Source organism: Siniperca chuatsi, linkage group LG21 (genome assembly GCF_020085105.1).
Source record: "Siniperca chuatsi isolate FFG_IHB_CAS linkage group LG21, ASM2008510v1, whole genome shotgun sequence".
Classification (NCBI taxonomy): Eukaryota; Metazoa; Chordata; class Actinopteri; order Centrarchiformes; family Sinipercidae; genus Siniperca; species Siniperca chuatsi.
Genome location: NC_058062.1, coordinates 12,781,403 through 12,797,853, shown reverse-complemented (window position 1 = coordinate 12,797,853; position 16,451 = coordinate 12,781,403). Strand labels below are relative to the sequence as shown.

The following is a 16,451-nucleotide window of genomic DNA, read 5'->3' as shown; positions in this document are numbered from 1 at the left end:
GACTGACCATACAATAAGAGAACGTTTTATCCGTTTTATCTAAAGTTTTATCCCAAAGATAAGGTATGCTTGAGAGAGACGCTTGCTCAGGGAAATTTGGTGTAGATAAGAGCATCTGCTCGGTGCTTGTAAAAGTTAATATGTACAGGACGTACTTACAGGATAAACTGTAATCAAATAACTATAAAATGTAGTGCAAACCAATGTGAGAATAGTGTTTGTTCAGTGGCTGAGATTCATCTAAAGGATTAAGAGGATCTAATGGTGCTGTATTCAAACTGATTATGTCCCATCTGTTATTGTAAAATGTGATTCAGTTACACACCAGGGTAAGGACTTATAATTGTACTCTAGTACATTTTAAAATTCCCTTGTGTGTACGTGAAGAGAATTGACCCTTTGTGAACGAGTCCTACCAAAACCTGATAGGATCTATCTTTTTCAGTTTTTTGTTGATCCTGAGAGCCAGTGGCGACAGCTGTCTTTCCGACTGTCCGACCACATGTACAGTGACATGGTTCGCCCGGGATATTTCTAGAAGCTGTTGGTATTCACATAGAAACCAAAAACACAGATGGTCACACATTCTCACTGGGAAAAATGTTCTAACCAAAGGAGTTTTGAGCAACTCAGAACTATTGATATTTATAGAAAGAGGACCTACTAATAACTAAATACCTCCACATAAAAGATTCTCCAAATGAGCTCATCGTTCTTTCACAATTCAGCAGATTATCATTGCCTAATCTTAACAGTCTATATATTTACATGTGGAATGTGACTTATCTGCACTCCTCATCTATAGCTTTGTCTAGATAAAAGGATGATTCAGTGTTTTGATTTGACTAAGACGTGAGTTAGAGGCGTAAAACTACAGCAGGATCTCTTTGTTTGAGACTGTTGTCTCCTGATGTGCTCAGTAACTGATCCCAGTGTTTGTCCATTTGTGTGTGCGTGTGTGTGTGCGTGTGTATGTGTAAATGTGTCTGTATTAGGATTAACTAAGGTGAAGTCTGGTCGGTTTGAGGTGTCTATTGTCCCCTCCGGTGGGGCCGTGATGTCTGCTGGCCCCAGATGGATGTCCTCTGTCTGGCTGCAAGCTAAAGGCAGCAGGTTCTATAGTAATGATCCTTAACAGCTCGGCACGTAACATGATACACAAATGTGCGGACTAAAGAACCTACATTTCACGCTTTGCAGAGCCTGTACCCACTTGGATCACCTTGCTAGACAGTTAAAGCCTCCGTTTGTGTGACAAAGAACATGTTGTTTTTCCCCCCCTTCACTCCTCAACATCAAGGGCTTGTACCCAATTTCGTGGTTATCTCAAAAATCAAAGACAAACAAAAACACTCCCGCCTCCTGCCCCTCCTCCAATTCAAAGAGGGAGAGCGGAAAAGCAGAGCGGCAGGAAGAGAAATAAAGAGAGGAAAAGCACTTTGAAGAGGGAGGCGGGAGTTTGAATACAGGCCTCGACAAGGCTCTCAAAAAGGGAGATGCAGAAGAAAGGAGGTGAATGAAAAGAGAATGGATCTCGCAGAGACGTTCTCCTAAGACCTGAATTGAGTGTATGTGTTTACTCAGCCAGCTAATAACTCTGTACAGGGGGCATGGCCTTACTCTATACACCACACCACACACGATCAAGTGGAAGGGGATGAGATGTCAGTTCCAATTGCAACTCGTTTTGAAAGTCTGATTGAATGTCATTCGCCATTCCTCCAAACTCAATGGCCTGTGTAGGCTGGTGTTATCCAAATTCCAATAGGAAAAGAGAAGCTTAGCTTAACTCCCTATTCTTTAATTGTCCACACAGCGACGTTGCAGAGTGTGACTGGCTTTAGTATGAACAGTGCGAGAAGATTAGGTCTGTACACACAGACCTTACTCAGCTATGGGCCTTGTGTGACAACGTGCGTCTGTGTTTATGTGGGCTAATCTACAGTATATGTTGCGCTCTGCAGATTTAAATGCCTGCACTCTGGACTCTCTGACCTGGTGTTTAAAATGAATGCGTAACATGGCATACATGTGCAAACACACTCTACACTACACTGCATTCATAAATGCAGAAATAAACACTAAAACACAAAGAAATGTTATCGAACATCTTCATAATGTGAAACATTTTGATACAGACTTACCCAGGATGGAGACCTTGCTAAGGAACTCTTCATACATCTTTCTCTTCCTCAGTGTGCTGCCCTGTAAGACAAAAAGAGGAGAGACATTCACCATTAGACACCCTCTCTCTCAAATTGTATGGTAGTGCTCCACATTTATCATAAAAATGCTAATTGTGATTATTCTGCAAAATATTGTGATCATAATGTCTTCGTTTCAATAGGCAGAACTGATGTTTAGTACAGTATTGTATGTTTTTCTCTCTTTTCACTTCTATCAATAAAAAAGTAAAAAAGTAGTAGCAACTAAAGGTCTTGCTCAGACTGTCCAACACTGGTTCTAATCAAAACTAATTCAAATAATTACTATTCTGGGGAGTTGCTACTAAGAAGAGTCTTCCAAAAAGTGTACTTGTTTGTTGTCAGAGAGTTAAAATTGAGACGATCATTAAATGACAGACAATCAGACGATCTTTTTTTTTTATAACTGAAACATTGTTGTTTATTGCACTTCTTTTGTTTTACAATATATGGTTTGTGTAAGATTTCTCTCCTTCTTTTCTTTTCTCTTACTGTAACTTTAATTTTTGCCCACATGGGTGCATGTTGCTCATTCACTGGTCACGTATAATAGAAGCACTTTATATGCCACAACTGGTCTTTAAGGCTCAAAAGTTAACAAATATCAGTACTGACACATTTCAAGATTGTAAAATATGGAAACAAAAAAACCCCATTAAATCTGCACTCCAGGATAATCTATGATTAATTGCGTAGATATACACTGTACATAGTTCATGGGGTCATACTTAGGGAGGTGTGTATGACTTGGTAATGTTCATTGTATGTGTGTGTCTGTGTGTGTGGCCCACTCCACCCACCAGGCAGGGGACTTTCCCCTCATCTGCCTCTGCCATGAACATCAGGTGCTTCCTGACAAGTCTGGACCCAGAGGACCCCTTCCCTAGCTGCATTTCTCCTTTTTCCCCCTCCTTCATTGAACCGTTCAGAGAGAGCGGGAACATAAAGAGAGAGTGAGGAGAGAAGATGTTGTCCACCCTGTGTCTGCCTCTGCATATGGAAATGATATATTGAGGCTTGGGGTGTCTTTAGTGCATAAGTGCCTGAGTCCCGCTGCTGCCTCTAATTTCATATAATTTCACATTTTGTCTTAAAAGGGGAGAAAATGTTCCCAAGTGAGCCAACGTCAAACTCAAAATCGTAAACAACTTGATTAAAGGAATTCTAGCCTGCATCGCCTCCCTCCTGGATAAATGATTTGAGTGTATGTGTATGTGTGTGTGTGTGTGTGTGTGTGTGTGTGTGTGTGTGTGTGTGCGTTTGTGTGCGGAGCATGCAGTCTGTTTTTAGTTCTGCCACTTATGTTTCGTTCCTGTCTCTGCAGAGACGAAACTTCATGCTCATTAAGCAAGCAAATACAACACACACACACATACACACACACACACACACACACACACACACACACACACACACACGCACTCCATCTTCCACAGAGATGTTGAGTTGGTCTACTGATTTCATAGCCTCCCCATTGAGCTCCTCAGACAGGCTTTCTGAGCTTAAAGGCTTAACATGCGTACATAACATTACATTACACAGTAGGACTGATTTATGCGACTGGTGTAAGAAGGGCTGGGTGGGCCAGAGTAATGTCAGCAACATAGGGGTTTACTCGGGTGGATGGAATGAAAATGATACTTTTCTAAATTTCTGATTCTAAAATTTCAAGTCATCATCTTATTTTGTTGGTGCACATCTTTTTTTCTCTTTGGATTCTTTTTTATCTGCATCTGTCCTCATCCTTATCCTTCCTGTCTACTTGGGAGGGCCTGAGCACATGTTTCATGTACAAAGCTCCCCTACTCCCATTGGCCCTAATGTGTTCGCTCCTCCCGTTGTTAATGATGAACCAGCCTCTGTGTCTGCTTGCTGTCTTTGAGGCAGAATCATCAAAGAGTTGAGGTGTGGAGCGAAGCCAGACTAAACCAACCGTACCTTACGCCCCATCCCCATCACCTTCATCTCTGTCCAATGCGAAACACATACACCCCCCCACATCCCTCTTCATTTCTTGGTGTCATTTCTCCTTGTCTCCTTTCCTCTTGTGGTCTGATTGTTGACAGTGGTCTGTAGGTTTGTTAATGGCTTTGCCTCTGGCTGTATATGTTTAAATACCAAGATGACACAAGGTGGGTATTGTTTGACTGGCGGCTACACAATGGAGAGAGTGTATTTATGACAGGGAATGGTATTACATTGTTTACTAAAGGCACTCCTGGATAAGGAAGAAAGGAGGAGATGGGGGGTAAGGTGGTTTTGAAGGGCCCCCTTGGCTCTGATTTTACATGACAAGATTACTGACACATTCTTGTTGTTACACAAATTGTGTCATCAGCATGCTCAGTGGTTGAAACTGCTTCAAGACCAGTTTTGATGATGGCGACTATGGCATGGGTATGTGTCATTTTTGCCATTGGGTGGTGATATAAGGAACAAGGAGAATCATGTACAGGTGATGTCTTCAAGGGCACATGCAAACATGCAGGTGCTTTAAAATAAGGCTAAAATTAGCTATTATTTTCATTATCAATTAATCTGTAAATACATTTTTCAATTAACTAATTAATTGTTTAGTCTATGAAATATAAACAATTGTGGAAAATGCCCCTCAGAGGTTTTGAGAAGCAACATTTGTGAAGCTGAAGGAAAAGATATTTGCCATTTTTGCTTGATAAAATAACTGAAAAGATGAATTTATCATCAAACTTGTTGCCCACTAAGTTTCTGGTGATCAACTAATTGATTCATCTACAAATTGATTCAGCTCAAATCCAGAATTCAAAAAGACTTGGAGTTTCATATTAAAATGGTCTTAGCCTGAGATAAATTGCCGTAATGGTTTGCGAACTTCACTTAGATCCACAAAAAAAACTATGTAGCTAAGCGCTCATCATTGATGTACATCAAAACAAAACTTTAAGCAACCAGCAAAAGATAACTTTTGAGGGTTATAGTTGCTTAAGATGATGTTTCTATAAATACAGTAAATCAGAATATGTCAATTTATTTAGTTGACTGTAAAGGTACTGTAAAGGTACTGACAAATTTAACACTATTCAGTCAAGTTTTTAATTTGACTATTTAGAGACACAGAAGAGGAGAGAAACAGATGTGCAAACTGATGGTAGCGGCAGCACACCTTCCCGAGCTCCTAACTAACTAGCTGCAGACACAGGCACTCAGCATAATTTTACTGGAAAACACACACACACATACTACACACAGAGAATGCTCATTGTGTTGGCCTAAGACGTTGCCAGAATACCACACTTTATAAAAACAGCTTTACAAATCACTGACAGCAATAATTAACTACAGGTTCACATAATTGAATTCTGTTTCACCCCATCTCCCCTCCTGCTGCTGCTGCTGGAAGTAACGAAGCAATGAGAGCCAGAGAGAGAGAGAGAGAGAGAGAGAGGGAGAGAGAGAGAATCCTCTTAAAGAAAGGTTACCAGGGCAGACTGTGCCGTCGGTTAAACTATGTGCTTAAGAGGTGACATGAGCGCTGGGCAGACCAGTGCCAACTTTACACTGAGCTGAAAGGTTCAAACACAGACCGTCTTCCATCTCTGCGGGTTCAAACTGTTTGACACAGAGCAGAATTTTCACTGCTGATGAAGGCTAAGATGCACACGGGTGTTTGGAAAGTTAAATGGAGGCTATTTAATCTATTTGGAGTAAGGAACCTTTGAGGAAGTATTTAGTTGGGCATGGAGACTCAGTAATTAGTATTTCTAATAGCACCCAAAATGTGTATGTGTGTGAATCTGTATGACAGCTAGGGCAGAGCACCTTGTGTTTCCAATTTAAACATTTAGACATTCCTGCTAGATAAGCTCCTGGAGCGGGAAGTGTGTGTAGAGGCATTGAGGTTAACCCTCTCTCTCCTCCACAGCTCTCGCTTTTTTCCTCTTTACTCTTTCTTCGTCTAGCAACAGATCTAGAGATACATTAAAAGGGGAGGATACACCCGGTGGTGGAGGTGGTTTTTATGAGTGTGTATGTGAAAGCATGTGTGTGTGTATTTTGAGTATAAAAATGAAAGCAACTGTTTTAAGTGTTTAAGGAGTCTTAAGTGGTTGAGTGGGAGAAAATACTGCAAGTAAAGGACCACAAAAGATAAGAGTGTAGAGAGTCTAGTAGAGAGTATTTTTAGTGGAGAGTATTTCTGTATTTTGTCATAGTGTGTGTGCAACAGCAAAATGTAAGAGCTTTGTAAACTGGAGCATATTTTCTGATGTATAATGGGAAGAGTACAGAGTGTCATCGTGTGTCCTCCTGGTTACTAGGGACACGGGAGAAGGAGGGCCCTACAAGATTTTTTTTGTCCTAAGGAAGAAACTAGGAGGGTGTGTTGCAAAGGCCAAAATATGAAGAAAATCTAAGAAAATCTATTTTAATATTTGACCTATAAACTTGGGTGTTACTGACAACTCCTTATCTGCTGTGTATTGGAAGAATAGTTAGGATCGAAACGAGTAACTACTTTTGCAGACATTTAACACTTTTTCGTACTTGTCTGATGTTGAGGTACCCAAAAAAGCTTAATGCTATGCCCGTTTAATAATACAATATAAATTATAAATTTATTCAATTACAAATTCTTCAAAAGCTAACACTTAACCTCAAAAACACACAAACAAAGAAATCTATACAAATAAAAATAAAAAACGCGTCTGTAACATCATTCCCTGCAGGCGACACGCTGGTCAAAATTGCACTACTTTCTTTGCCTGTAGGTGATGCCACTGATATGGCTGTTTCTACTATTACTTTTCCTTCTGATGTGTGGTGCAGGTTGGCAGGTGGTCTCACTGCAACCTGCTAAACATGAATGTGTTTGTGAGTGAGTTATAATGTGAGATGCATGAGGTGCACATGATGCAGCCTTAATTTTGGATGTTATTAAAACGCTTAAGTGCATTACAGCAGTCTCCAGCCACTTCTCTGAGAACAGGACACATACACACATCCTTTACCTGTCAGACATCTAATAGCAGCAGAAATAAAGGTTCTCTGTGGAGCTTTTGACTCTCTAGTAGTGCTATGGAGCTGTTTTTCCCTGTGGGTCCCTGTTTTGTTTATCTCTGGTTTCACACTTTTCCACAGATCTACAAGTGGCAGTAACACACCAAGATATGCTGTAATGCGCCGGCAAAGACAGGGAAGAAGAAGACTGCACACAGGTAAACAATAGATGTAAACAATGCAAGATTTAAAAGGATACATTCAATGCGTTTTGGTGAGTAACACTGAATGTAAACATAACTTTTGTTTATCTACAAGACTCCACAGGGCACCTTTGATGTAAACTTGAAATAATGGTTACCCAACCAGGTTGCAACAGAGTATTAGCCTGGGCTATAGTATGTGCAGTGAGCTTGAACTCAAAGTGTATACTGAAGTGGTATAAGTCAGTGTGTTGAAGTTCGTACCATGAGAATGCGCCGGTAGCTGTCTCGGTCGATGCCCCACAGTTTAAGATCGGTCTTGGCCTTGACGGTGGCAGCTCTGGGAGTCCCATAGATCAAGGCCAGCTCTCCAAAACTACCTCCTTCTCCGATACTGGTGACCCACTCCCCGTTCACATACACCTGCAAACAAAACCACAAAAAAAAAAAGAATGATGGAGAGGGTTTTATATAGGCTTAAATGCTTCTGTAGAATATTAATCATTGCTAGGTAGACTGTGAAGAATTTTATTTTTTACATTCATTTCACACTTCTCTACCCATCCTCAACCCCACCTTCCTGAACCCTTCTCCCCCCTCTCTCCCTCTCCTCAGTTTCCGGGCTGCTCACTAGGCTCGTCCCTAAGCATTTGATCCCCACTAAGCCCTCAAATGAGACCCTCTAAAAGGCCTTCTATCCCTCCTATCTCTCCATCCATCCCTGCTATTTTCCTCTGTCTTGTCTTCTTAGGACCGTCCCTTTGATTTGGGAGTGATGGAGGACAGAAAGCTGTGGTCGACTTTGTGGGTCTACTCTCAGATCTAAAACACATATATGCACTCACACGCTTGTTCACCTCCATGAACACGCACACACACGCACAGCTCTATTTGGCCAGCCACTATAGCTCTGCAGACAATAAAACCTTATTGAGACTCATTCAGGCTATCTCTGGGGCCGATAGGGTTTCACCTGTCGACACACTATCCACTATCTTGTTGACTTAATAACACAGAGAGAAAGGAGGAGAGAGAGGGAGGGAGGGAGGGTTTATCCCTCCGGTGGCTGTGAATTGCCAGAATTGTTGCAAGCCATTATCCAAGGTTCAGATTAGCCCACAGGGGACTCATCCTTCACTATAAACTGGGGTGGCTTCAAAGAGATGCAGAATGCTGGCTATGGTTATGTCAAGTTTAGAAGAACAATCACATGAGTGTTGCGAAAGTGTTACATCAGAGCATACATTTAATAGTATTTTTTTACTGCACAGTTTCCCATTCTAGTCCACAAGTCTTCAGTTCAGTCGTCATTGTTGTACATCTGATCCCATAGGGTTCCACAAACACTTTCATGCAGCTCCTGGTCAGGTGGAGCTGTGTTTCAAATGCTCAGTCAGCATTACATCCTAACTGGATCAGGTATGCAAGAGTAAAATTGGAGCAAAAACTTGCAGAAAAGGTGGTACATAAGGACTGGAAACACTTGTACTGTATCGAGTCAGCACTGTAAAAGACTGAACAATGTATGCTGTCTCACAGCTGTCGCTGAATTTTAAATATGTGAATATCTACAACTGTGTGTACCTGGCGGTAATTAAGAAGCAACAAATCAAAAATACTGGAAGGAAGAGGAGCAGGCAGTGTTGCTGTGTATTTCTGTTTGTAGTTATGGGGATTTTGTTTCTCTGTGAGGGTCTGTCTCTATTGGTTATCTATTTGGCAGCAATCATTTAATTTCATTCGCAAATGCTACACCTACTCTAATAATAATAATAATAATAAAATAAGCCTTCTCTCTACAAAATAATTGCTTGCATTAGGGCTGCAGATATCGATTATTTTAGTAATCGATATTATACCAATACCGAGTATTCTACCGATTATTCCATCAATTAATCGAGTATTTCTTTCTTTATTTGCCTTCATATACCTTGTGTTGGGTCTGCTCTGTGGACTGGATGCACAGACTGTAAAGTTATGCTTTCTGCTGAGATGCTGAAGCATAGACGTTGTGCTGTTGTGGTAGGCTAGTTCAGTTTTACAACAGACACACTGTACAGAGTTTATGTGGACACTTTCTGTCGCTTTCTCTGCGCCCCTCGCTATTTTCTCTCTTCCTCCTTGTTGTAATCTGCTCTGTCAAATCACACCAAAGAGGCTCTGAACCGCGTAAGCGCGTTGTGTGACAGTAATAATCATCCGTGCGAAACACAGTGCGCTCTATGTAATTATATGGATTAAACAAAGCTGCATCGATGATTTTTAATCGAGTTACTCGAGGAATCATTTCAGCCCTAGCTTTCATTAAGGTAAAAGTACTTGAGTGAATTATCTTAAGTCACAAAATGTCTGAATATAATCATTTGTATTAAAGGGGCAATATGTAAGAATTGAGACTACTCTCCACCTGTTGAATTCATACTCCAAAAAAATCGGGGGCAGCATATCACATATCAGGTCATAACTGCTGTTAGCTCAGTTAGCCATGCAGCTAACTTAGCGGCTCTATTAGTTGACTAAGTCCGGAATTTGCACCAGAACCGGAGCTGGGTGAGCGGGAAACAGAAGCGGGATCAGCAGCCTCGAGGCACAAGTGGTATTACAACACATTCTGGGCCGGAACGAGCTCGGGACTAGCAGGTTAGCATGCTAATTTCAGTAGATATCTCTGCAACATAATACACTGACGTCATTGACATAACGTCAGAACTGTTACTTTGTCACATTCTCTTGATAAGGGTACTTCATTTTTTTAATGTTTTAAAATTAAATTCTGGCCAAATCTTATATACATATCGCCCCTTTAAAACATAATTGGTAACACTTTACTTTAAGTCCCCCTATTTAGCATTTACAAGCAGTATGCAAACATTTAATAAATGGTTTATAATACACTAAAAGTGGTTGTAAGCAGATATAAGGACTGGTTTAGCGTTTTTCTTTAATGTACAGCATTTGTCTACAATTATAACTTCTCCTATGAAGCCATAGTTTAGATAATTACAACTGTGTTTTACTATAATGTTATTTATTATCTGTTTATACACCAGTCTACAGTTATTGGTGCCCACAGGAGGAGTTATAGTTGTTGACAAATACATTAATAAACACTTATATCGGCTTACATTACAGTGTGTTATAAGCCATCTGTTATGTATACTGCGTATAAATGCTAAATAGGGGGACTTAAAGTAAAGTGTTACCAGATACTCAATATTGAATTACAAATAGCATTTTTTTCCAAGAAGATCATCTTGCATTTTGGAATGAAAGCTTTAATTTCCTTTGTGGTGCACCCATATAAATACAGGCCAATGTCTGTAAGTGAATACATTTTTGTGCAGACATGGAGGGGTGTTTACATCAGTGGCAGTGGTTGTCAGCTTTCAGGCAGTTTATGGGATGCCAGCAGATTTACACCCCTGTCTAATGAGAGACATCTCCACACTTAAATAACCTCGGCACTGAGCTTGAAGTAGTTTAGTGCCTGAGCTGTGGCTGGGAGGCAGCAGCTGTTTGTAGAGAGAAAGAGGGGTGGATTGTAGGGTGAGGTGAAGGAGACACAGATGAGCATTGGGGTGAGGCCAAGGTTAGAGGTCTTCCCCGAACTTGGGTGCAGAATGATAGGATCCTGGCTGTGGAAGCAGATGCCTAAGATTCACCAGTGGCAGACAGAGAGAGGTTGAAGTCCCAGCCCACAGCAGGCTATGATAAAGACACAAAGTGATGCTGCAGCTGCTGGACTGAGCACCAGAGCAACTGTGAATTTAATATAAAGTAGAGACAGTATTATGTAAAATATAAGAAAAAGAACGTAAATATCAAATATCAGCCTAGGATATGTTGCTACAACAAAATTCACCCAATTTATGGTCTGAGTTAAGGTTACACAACTTAAAGAGAGTTGTAAGGACCAACTTGTGGTAAAAGGACAGGTTGTTCTTCACACCCAACTACATCAAGTGGTTTCAACACACTGATTCGTTGAAAAGAGACAAGCCACTGTAAGATTAGTGGTGAAAACAAAAACATTATTCTCCACAAAAAAGCCTCTATTGTGAGGGCGAGATTATCATACATTGGATATCAGATCTTACACAAGACTACCTAACACTGACGACAGCTGACAAAAAGAGAAAAAAAACAATCATCAAGGAAAAAGAAGAGAACATCTGCACAATTTGTGAACAAAACACAAGACACAAGACTTAATTAGACTAAACAGGTAAAGTTTCATCAGGCCTACAATACGTGGCTTGTTCAGTCTAATAAAGTTGAGGACATATATTTCAGTGTGCGGATATTTTCTGCTTTTTCCTACTGAATTTCCTAACTCGTACCTTGCCTAAATACAAGAATGGATGTGCACACAGCTACCCTTCTGTAGAAAACAATTATGGCCCATTACTGTTCCACCAGAATCTAGAAATAGGCCTCATAACTAATCACATTTGACAAGACATCACACGAAACAATGCAAGTCAATGCAACAACGTTTGGTGAGCGTTAGCTGTTACGCAGTCTTTCTATCAAGGCACCATCTCAGTATTTCTACACTCCCTTCTCTCTGTCTCACAGGTGGGTCGGCACACTCGGCCAAGCTTGCCAACCTGCTTCTCTCACCTGACCCACCATCTACGTGTTCGCCGCTATAAGCCGATAAGGTGACTTCCTGTTTAACTTTCCGTCAGCTCCTGTTTTATCTCTCCACTTAACTCTATCGCCCTGTGTCAGGCTTGCTAAGACAAAAGACGCTCTTAGTTTGGCTGCCTTCACAGTGCACTGGACTCTATAGCGCCATGTTCAGATTGTCATCGGAGTGGAACCAAACTTTGAAGAGAACAAAACATGGGGGCAATCCAATACAACCTGTCCATTGTTAGAGGGAAACATTGTCTCAACATGAGTGGAGAAGGCAGGGTTTTCCCACTGAGTCACAATCCTTCTTATAGCCTACCCTAGAAAACAGGTGAATAAATGCTAATATTGGCACACTGGAATCCCCTTTATTTGTAATGGTTGGCTTTAGTCAATTTAACTTACAATAAAAGAAATTATTCTGAAGAGAAAATTAGTGTTTTTGTGTGTGTGCTTGTGTCTCCATGTCGGCCACTTACATCCACTTCACCTTGGTCAATCACATAGAAGTTGTCTCCTTCATCGCCTGGAGGGAAGAACAGAGGAAAAACGGGAGTTTGTGAGAGAGCAGAAAAAAGCAGGACCTGAAGCCAACAGGAAAGCTTACTCTTCCTATTACTTCCACCTCCTGCTTAAGTTCTCAAAGGTGGATTTTTAAACCATTAAACCAAAATGGGTGCATTAAGGGATTAAATTCATTTGTCAAACACTTGAAATACCACTTTCTGTGAGCTGGGGAACAAAAATAAGTTGAGAAATTGTTGGGATTTGTCTATCCTGAAACTTCTACATAAACACAGACAGGCAAACATTTTCTCACACTCTCCTCCTCATGTCTGTCAACTTCCATCCCTTCTCCTTAAAAGAACAACTGTTGAATTTCTTGTCTTGCTATCATTTTCTTTGGGTCTTTATATACTGAGGCTCTCTAAAAGCCTCAGGGCAGACCCGGCGCCAGAGATGCCGCTGCCTCCTTCAGAATGCATATTTCACTGGCCTGCCAATATCTCTGTGAAATAGGGCTCTCGCCAGCAGAAAGTTGCAGGAACAGCAGTGCTCATTACTGCTGCTTGTGTAGCTTAGTGGAAACTCTGACATAGAGGTGCCTGAGCATGCAGAGCTATAACACCTCAGTACAATGTAAAGTACAAAGACATTCATAGTATACAACTACAGACATCAGCTTTTTTTATTCTGTTTGAGACATTGTTACTCTGCTACTACTACTGCTACACAGAAAATGGACACAGACACACATTTTCTATTAGGAAGTAGTCCTATTGAGATATATGTTTCTTTTTCAACAGAAACAGAGAATGTGAAAAAAAACAAGGCTACAAAGTGTACATTCATGCTAGCGGCCACATGAGGCTGTAATGCTCGATTGATGAAGACACGATGAGACAACTTGGTGTTCTAAGATCATTAACACTAGTTGGGAAAAAATGTTAAATGAATAGTTCGGAATTTCACTTTCTCAGAGTTAGATGAGAAGATCAATACCACTCTCATGTATGTACAGTAAAAATATAGCTGGAGCAGGCATCTGGTTAGCTTAGCTTAGCATAAAAACTGGAGAAAACAGCTAGCCTGGTCTAAATGTAACAAAATCTGCCTAACAGCACCTCTAAGTCTTACTAATTAACACATTATATCTCGTTTGTTTAATCCATACAAAAAAAATAATTGTAAATTCAATTTGTTGGGGATGCTGGAGAATATCTTGACAAGAAGCAGTAACTTCCTGGAATCTCCACTGGTTGCCTGGCAACAGCTCCCAAAATGTCAAGCTATTCCTTTAAGTTTGGCCCAAGGGTTGCATGATCAGAAAAGACATGTTGTTGCCTAAATAAGAAGGGTTTATTCTGTGGATGGTGGGCATTTTAGGACATCTCAGACTCCGCTTATCTGGAAAGATGCAACTTGCCATGATGCTGCCCATATCAATGCCCCCTGCAAGTGGAGGGCGTTCTATGATGTCTGCTTGCCAAAGGAAAAAGAATGCAGCAACCTTGGCTGCAATTTTAGAGCAGCTTCACTGGCTCTAGCCAAAATTATTTATATATAAGCTGCAACAAATTGATGAGTAGTGTGCAAGGCTGGCAACTCAAACTGACTGGATCACTATTGTGTCTGTGACAGCAAGCCATGGGATCTGGTTGGATGATGTCCGCTAAAAGCATCTAGTCTGGAGATAAGGCTAAAAAATGGTGAAGCGTTCCTTTAATTATGCTATCTATTACATAGGGCTCAAGGGAAATGAAAAGAACTGACAGGCACATACATGAGCACTGTGAAGCGCTCCATGCAGCAACCTCTTACAATAAGATATAAATGTAACTCCATTCAAAGGTACAAGTGGGTAATGATGCATGAGTTTACATGACACAAGTATGCATGTGTATGCATTTCGTAGGTACCAGTGAGGGTGTGTATGACTGTGTGTGTGTGTGTGTGTGTGTATATGTGTTCTTGTGTGTATGTTCACCTGACGAGTTGAAAGGCTGAGAGCGCCCTGTGTGTAAAGTTCACAGGAGTTCACATGGCTAATTAATACTGAGTGGAGAGTGCTCGTTAATCATACAGCTCTATTTGTCACACAAAATGCTCCTTGTCTGTCTGATGGTCTGTCCCAGTGGAGACCCCAGAGACACACACACACACACACAACCTGCTGCAACCTGGCCCTCTCCTATCTCCCTCTCCCTGTCTCTGCCTCTCTCTCTTTCATCTCATCTATCTCTCTTTCAATTCCCTCTCGCTCTGTCTTTCTTTTCTTCTACTCTTCCTGTCTTTTATCACTTTGGTGCTCAAGTCTTTGTTTTGCGCCCTTCCAATCCCCCTGTGCCTGAGAGTGCAGGCAAATATTTGATCAGAATGTGCACACACACACACACACACACATAGACACATACACACATACAGGCAGGCTGGAGTACTCAATGTGTCCTTGTTTCAACACGAGCTAATTGTTATACACACTGTTAAAGTTCTTTGGCTTTGCTCAAAACGAAAACATGGGTTACATCCTTGGCATCTAAGGTGTTTTGCACCCACAATGCTGGTGCACCATTAAGCTAAACGTATGCATGTTTCAAAACTGATTTCATGTTGGAATCTGATTTTTCAAATTTGGAATCATAGATCAAATGTTCCTTTTACCAAAAAAACAATTGTTTATAACTGCTAAACTGGATATATGTCAGAAACAGCAGATAAAATTCATCATTAGACAATTGATTACAATGAAAATATATATCTATAATCTATATTCCATTTTGCATGTTATGATAGAGTAAATTCTCCCTTTGTTTAAATACTATTTGAGGCACAGAGTCAATAACTCCTAGCTGTGTCTAAATAGTGTGTGATGGGCCAGAAGCAGGGGTGTTGTTTTTGAAGCTGCACAGTAGTACAGACATGTCCAGCGCTGTATATACTGTATACCACACTCTATAGTGTATATAACAATGGGATGCCTGGGAATGGGGGCCCTGCAAAGTTAGCTAGACTTATTATCACCAAATTAGGACTGATATACTCCTGGATGCTGTCTTAGAGTAGGTGGGAGTGACTGAGCGAGTGTGTGATCCAGTGTGTGTCCAAAAGCCTATTCCTTCACTCATTGTCTATGACAGTGTGTGTTTGTATTGGATGCTCCACAAGTGTAACCTATGTGATTTGATTCAGGTGTGAACACAGTATTATCTGAGGGTGAGAAAGTTTGTCTGTGAGAATGTGTGTTTTCAGTGTTTTAAATAAGTGATTAAACGTGTCTGTGTTTGACAGGAGTTTGAGTGGGGGGTACTGGAAAAATACAGTCTGGCCCTGCTAAGCTCTGTGTTCCTTCAAAGTCCAGGGATGTCTAGAGTGAAGGCTTTGACGACTGTGGTTAAGCAGAGGAGAGGGACCTGACATCTGGTGCAGACTGGGGGAATGTATGAGTGGGGCAAAGAGAGGAAAAGGGAGGGGGAAAGCGAGTGGGAGGACAAAAATGTGAGTAGTGGCAGTGCACTAGATGCATTCTTTGAGATAAAGGGCCCTATTTTCGTTTGGTATTTTCCTCGCCTTGAAATTAACTTTGTCCATCTGTGTGGTATTTTGGTGCCCAGCGCAGAGCACATGGTGTGCAGGTTAGAGGAGAGGTGCAAACAGGTGGGAGATTAATTCAAATGAGGCAGCGCAAAACGAGTTGTTGGTATTTTGGTGGAAAATGTGTCTTAGACGTTGTGCTGAGAATAGACGTCTCAGAACCACGCAGTTCTGCTTTGACTTTGGTGATTTTGTCAACAACATCAAACTAAATAATTGGCAATAATGCTTAAAATGTAAATAAACTTTTTAAATTAAACACTCTCCAACCAGTAGATGCATTTAAATAGGCATACAAAAAAGATGTTAAATGTGGTTAAAGCAGGAACTACTGTAAATC

General features: G+C 40.9%; 1 protein-coding gene across 4 annotated transcripts in view; it reads right to left on the bottom strand.

The window, feature by feature from the left end:
* Window positions 1-16,451, bottom strand: part of LOC122868812 (cAMP-dependent protein kinase type I-beta regulatory subunit) — a 69,469-nt gene that overhangs the window by 13,163 nt on the left and 39,855 nt on the right. For all 4 annotated transcript variants that reach the window (XM_044181132.1, XM_044181135.1, XM_044181133.1 and 1 more), the window contains 3 exons: window positions 12,499-12,545; window positions 7,646-7,804; window positions 2,145-2,205 (listed from right to left, as the gene is read on the bottom strand). In XM_044181132.1, the coding sequence (XP_044037067.1) occupies window positions 2,145-2,205; window positions 7,646-7,804; window positions 12,499-12,545 (267 nt within the window). The remainder of the gene's footprint in view (window positions 1-2,144; window positions 2,206-7,645; window positions 7,805-12,498; window positions 12,546-16,451) is intronic.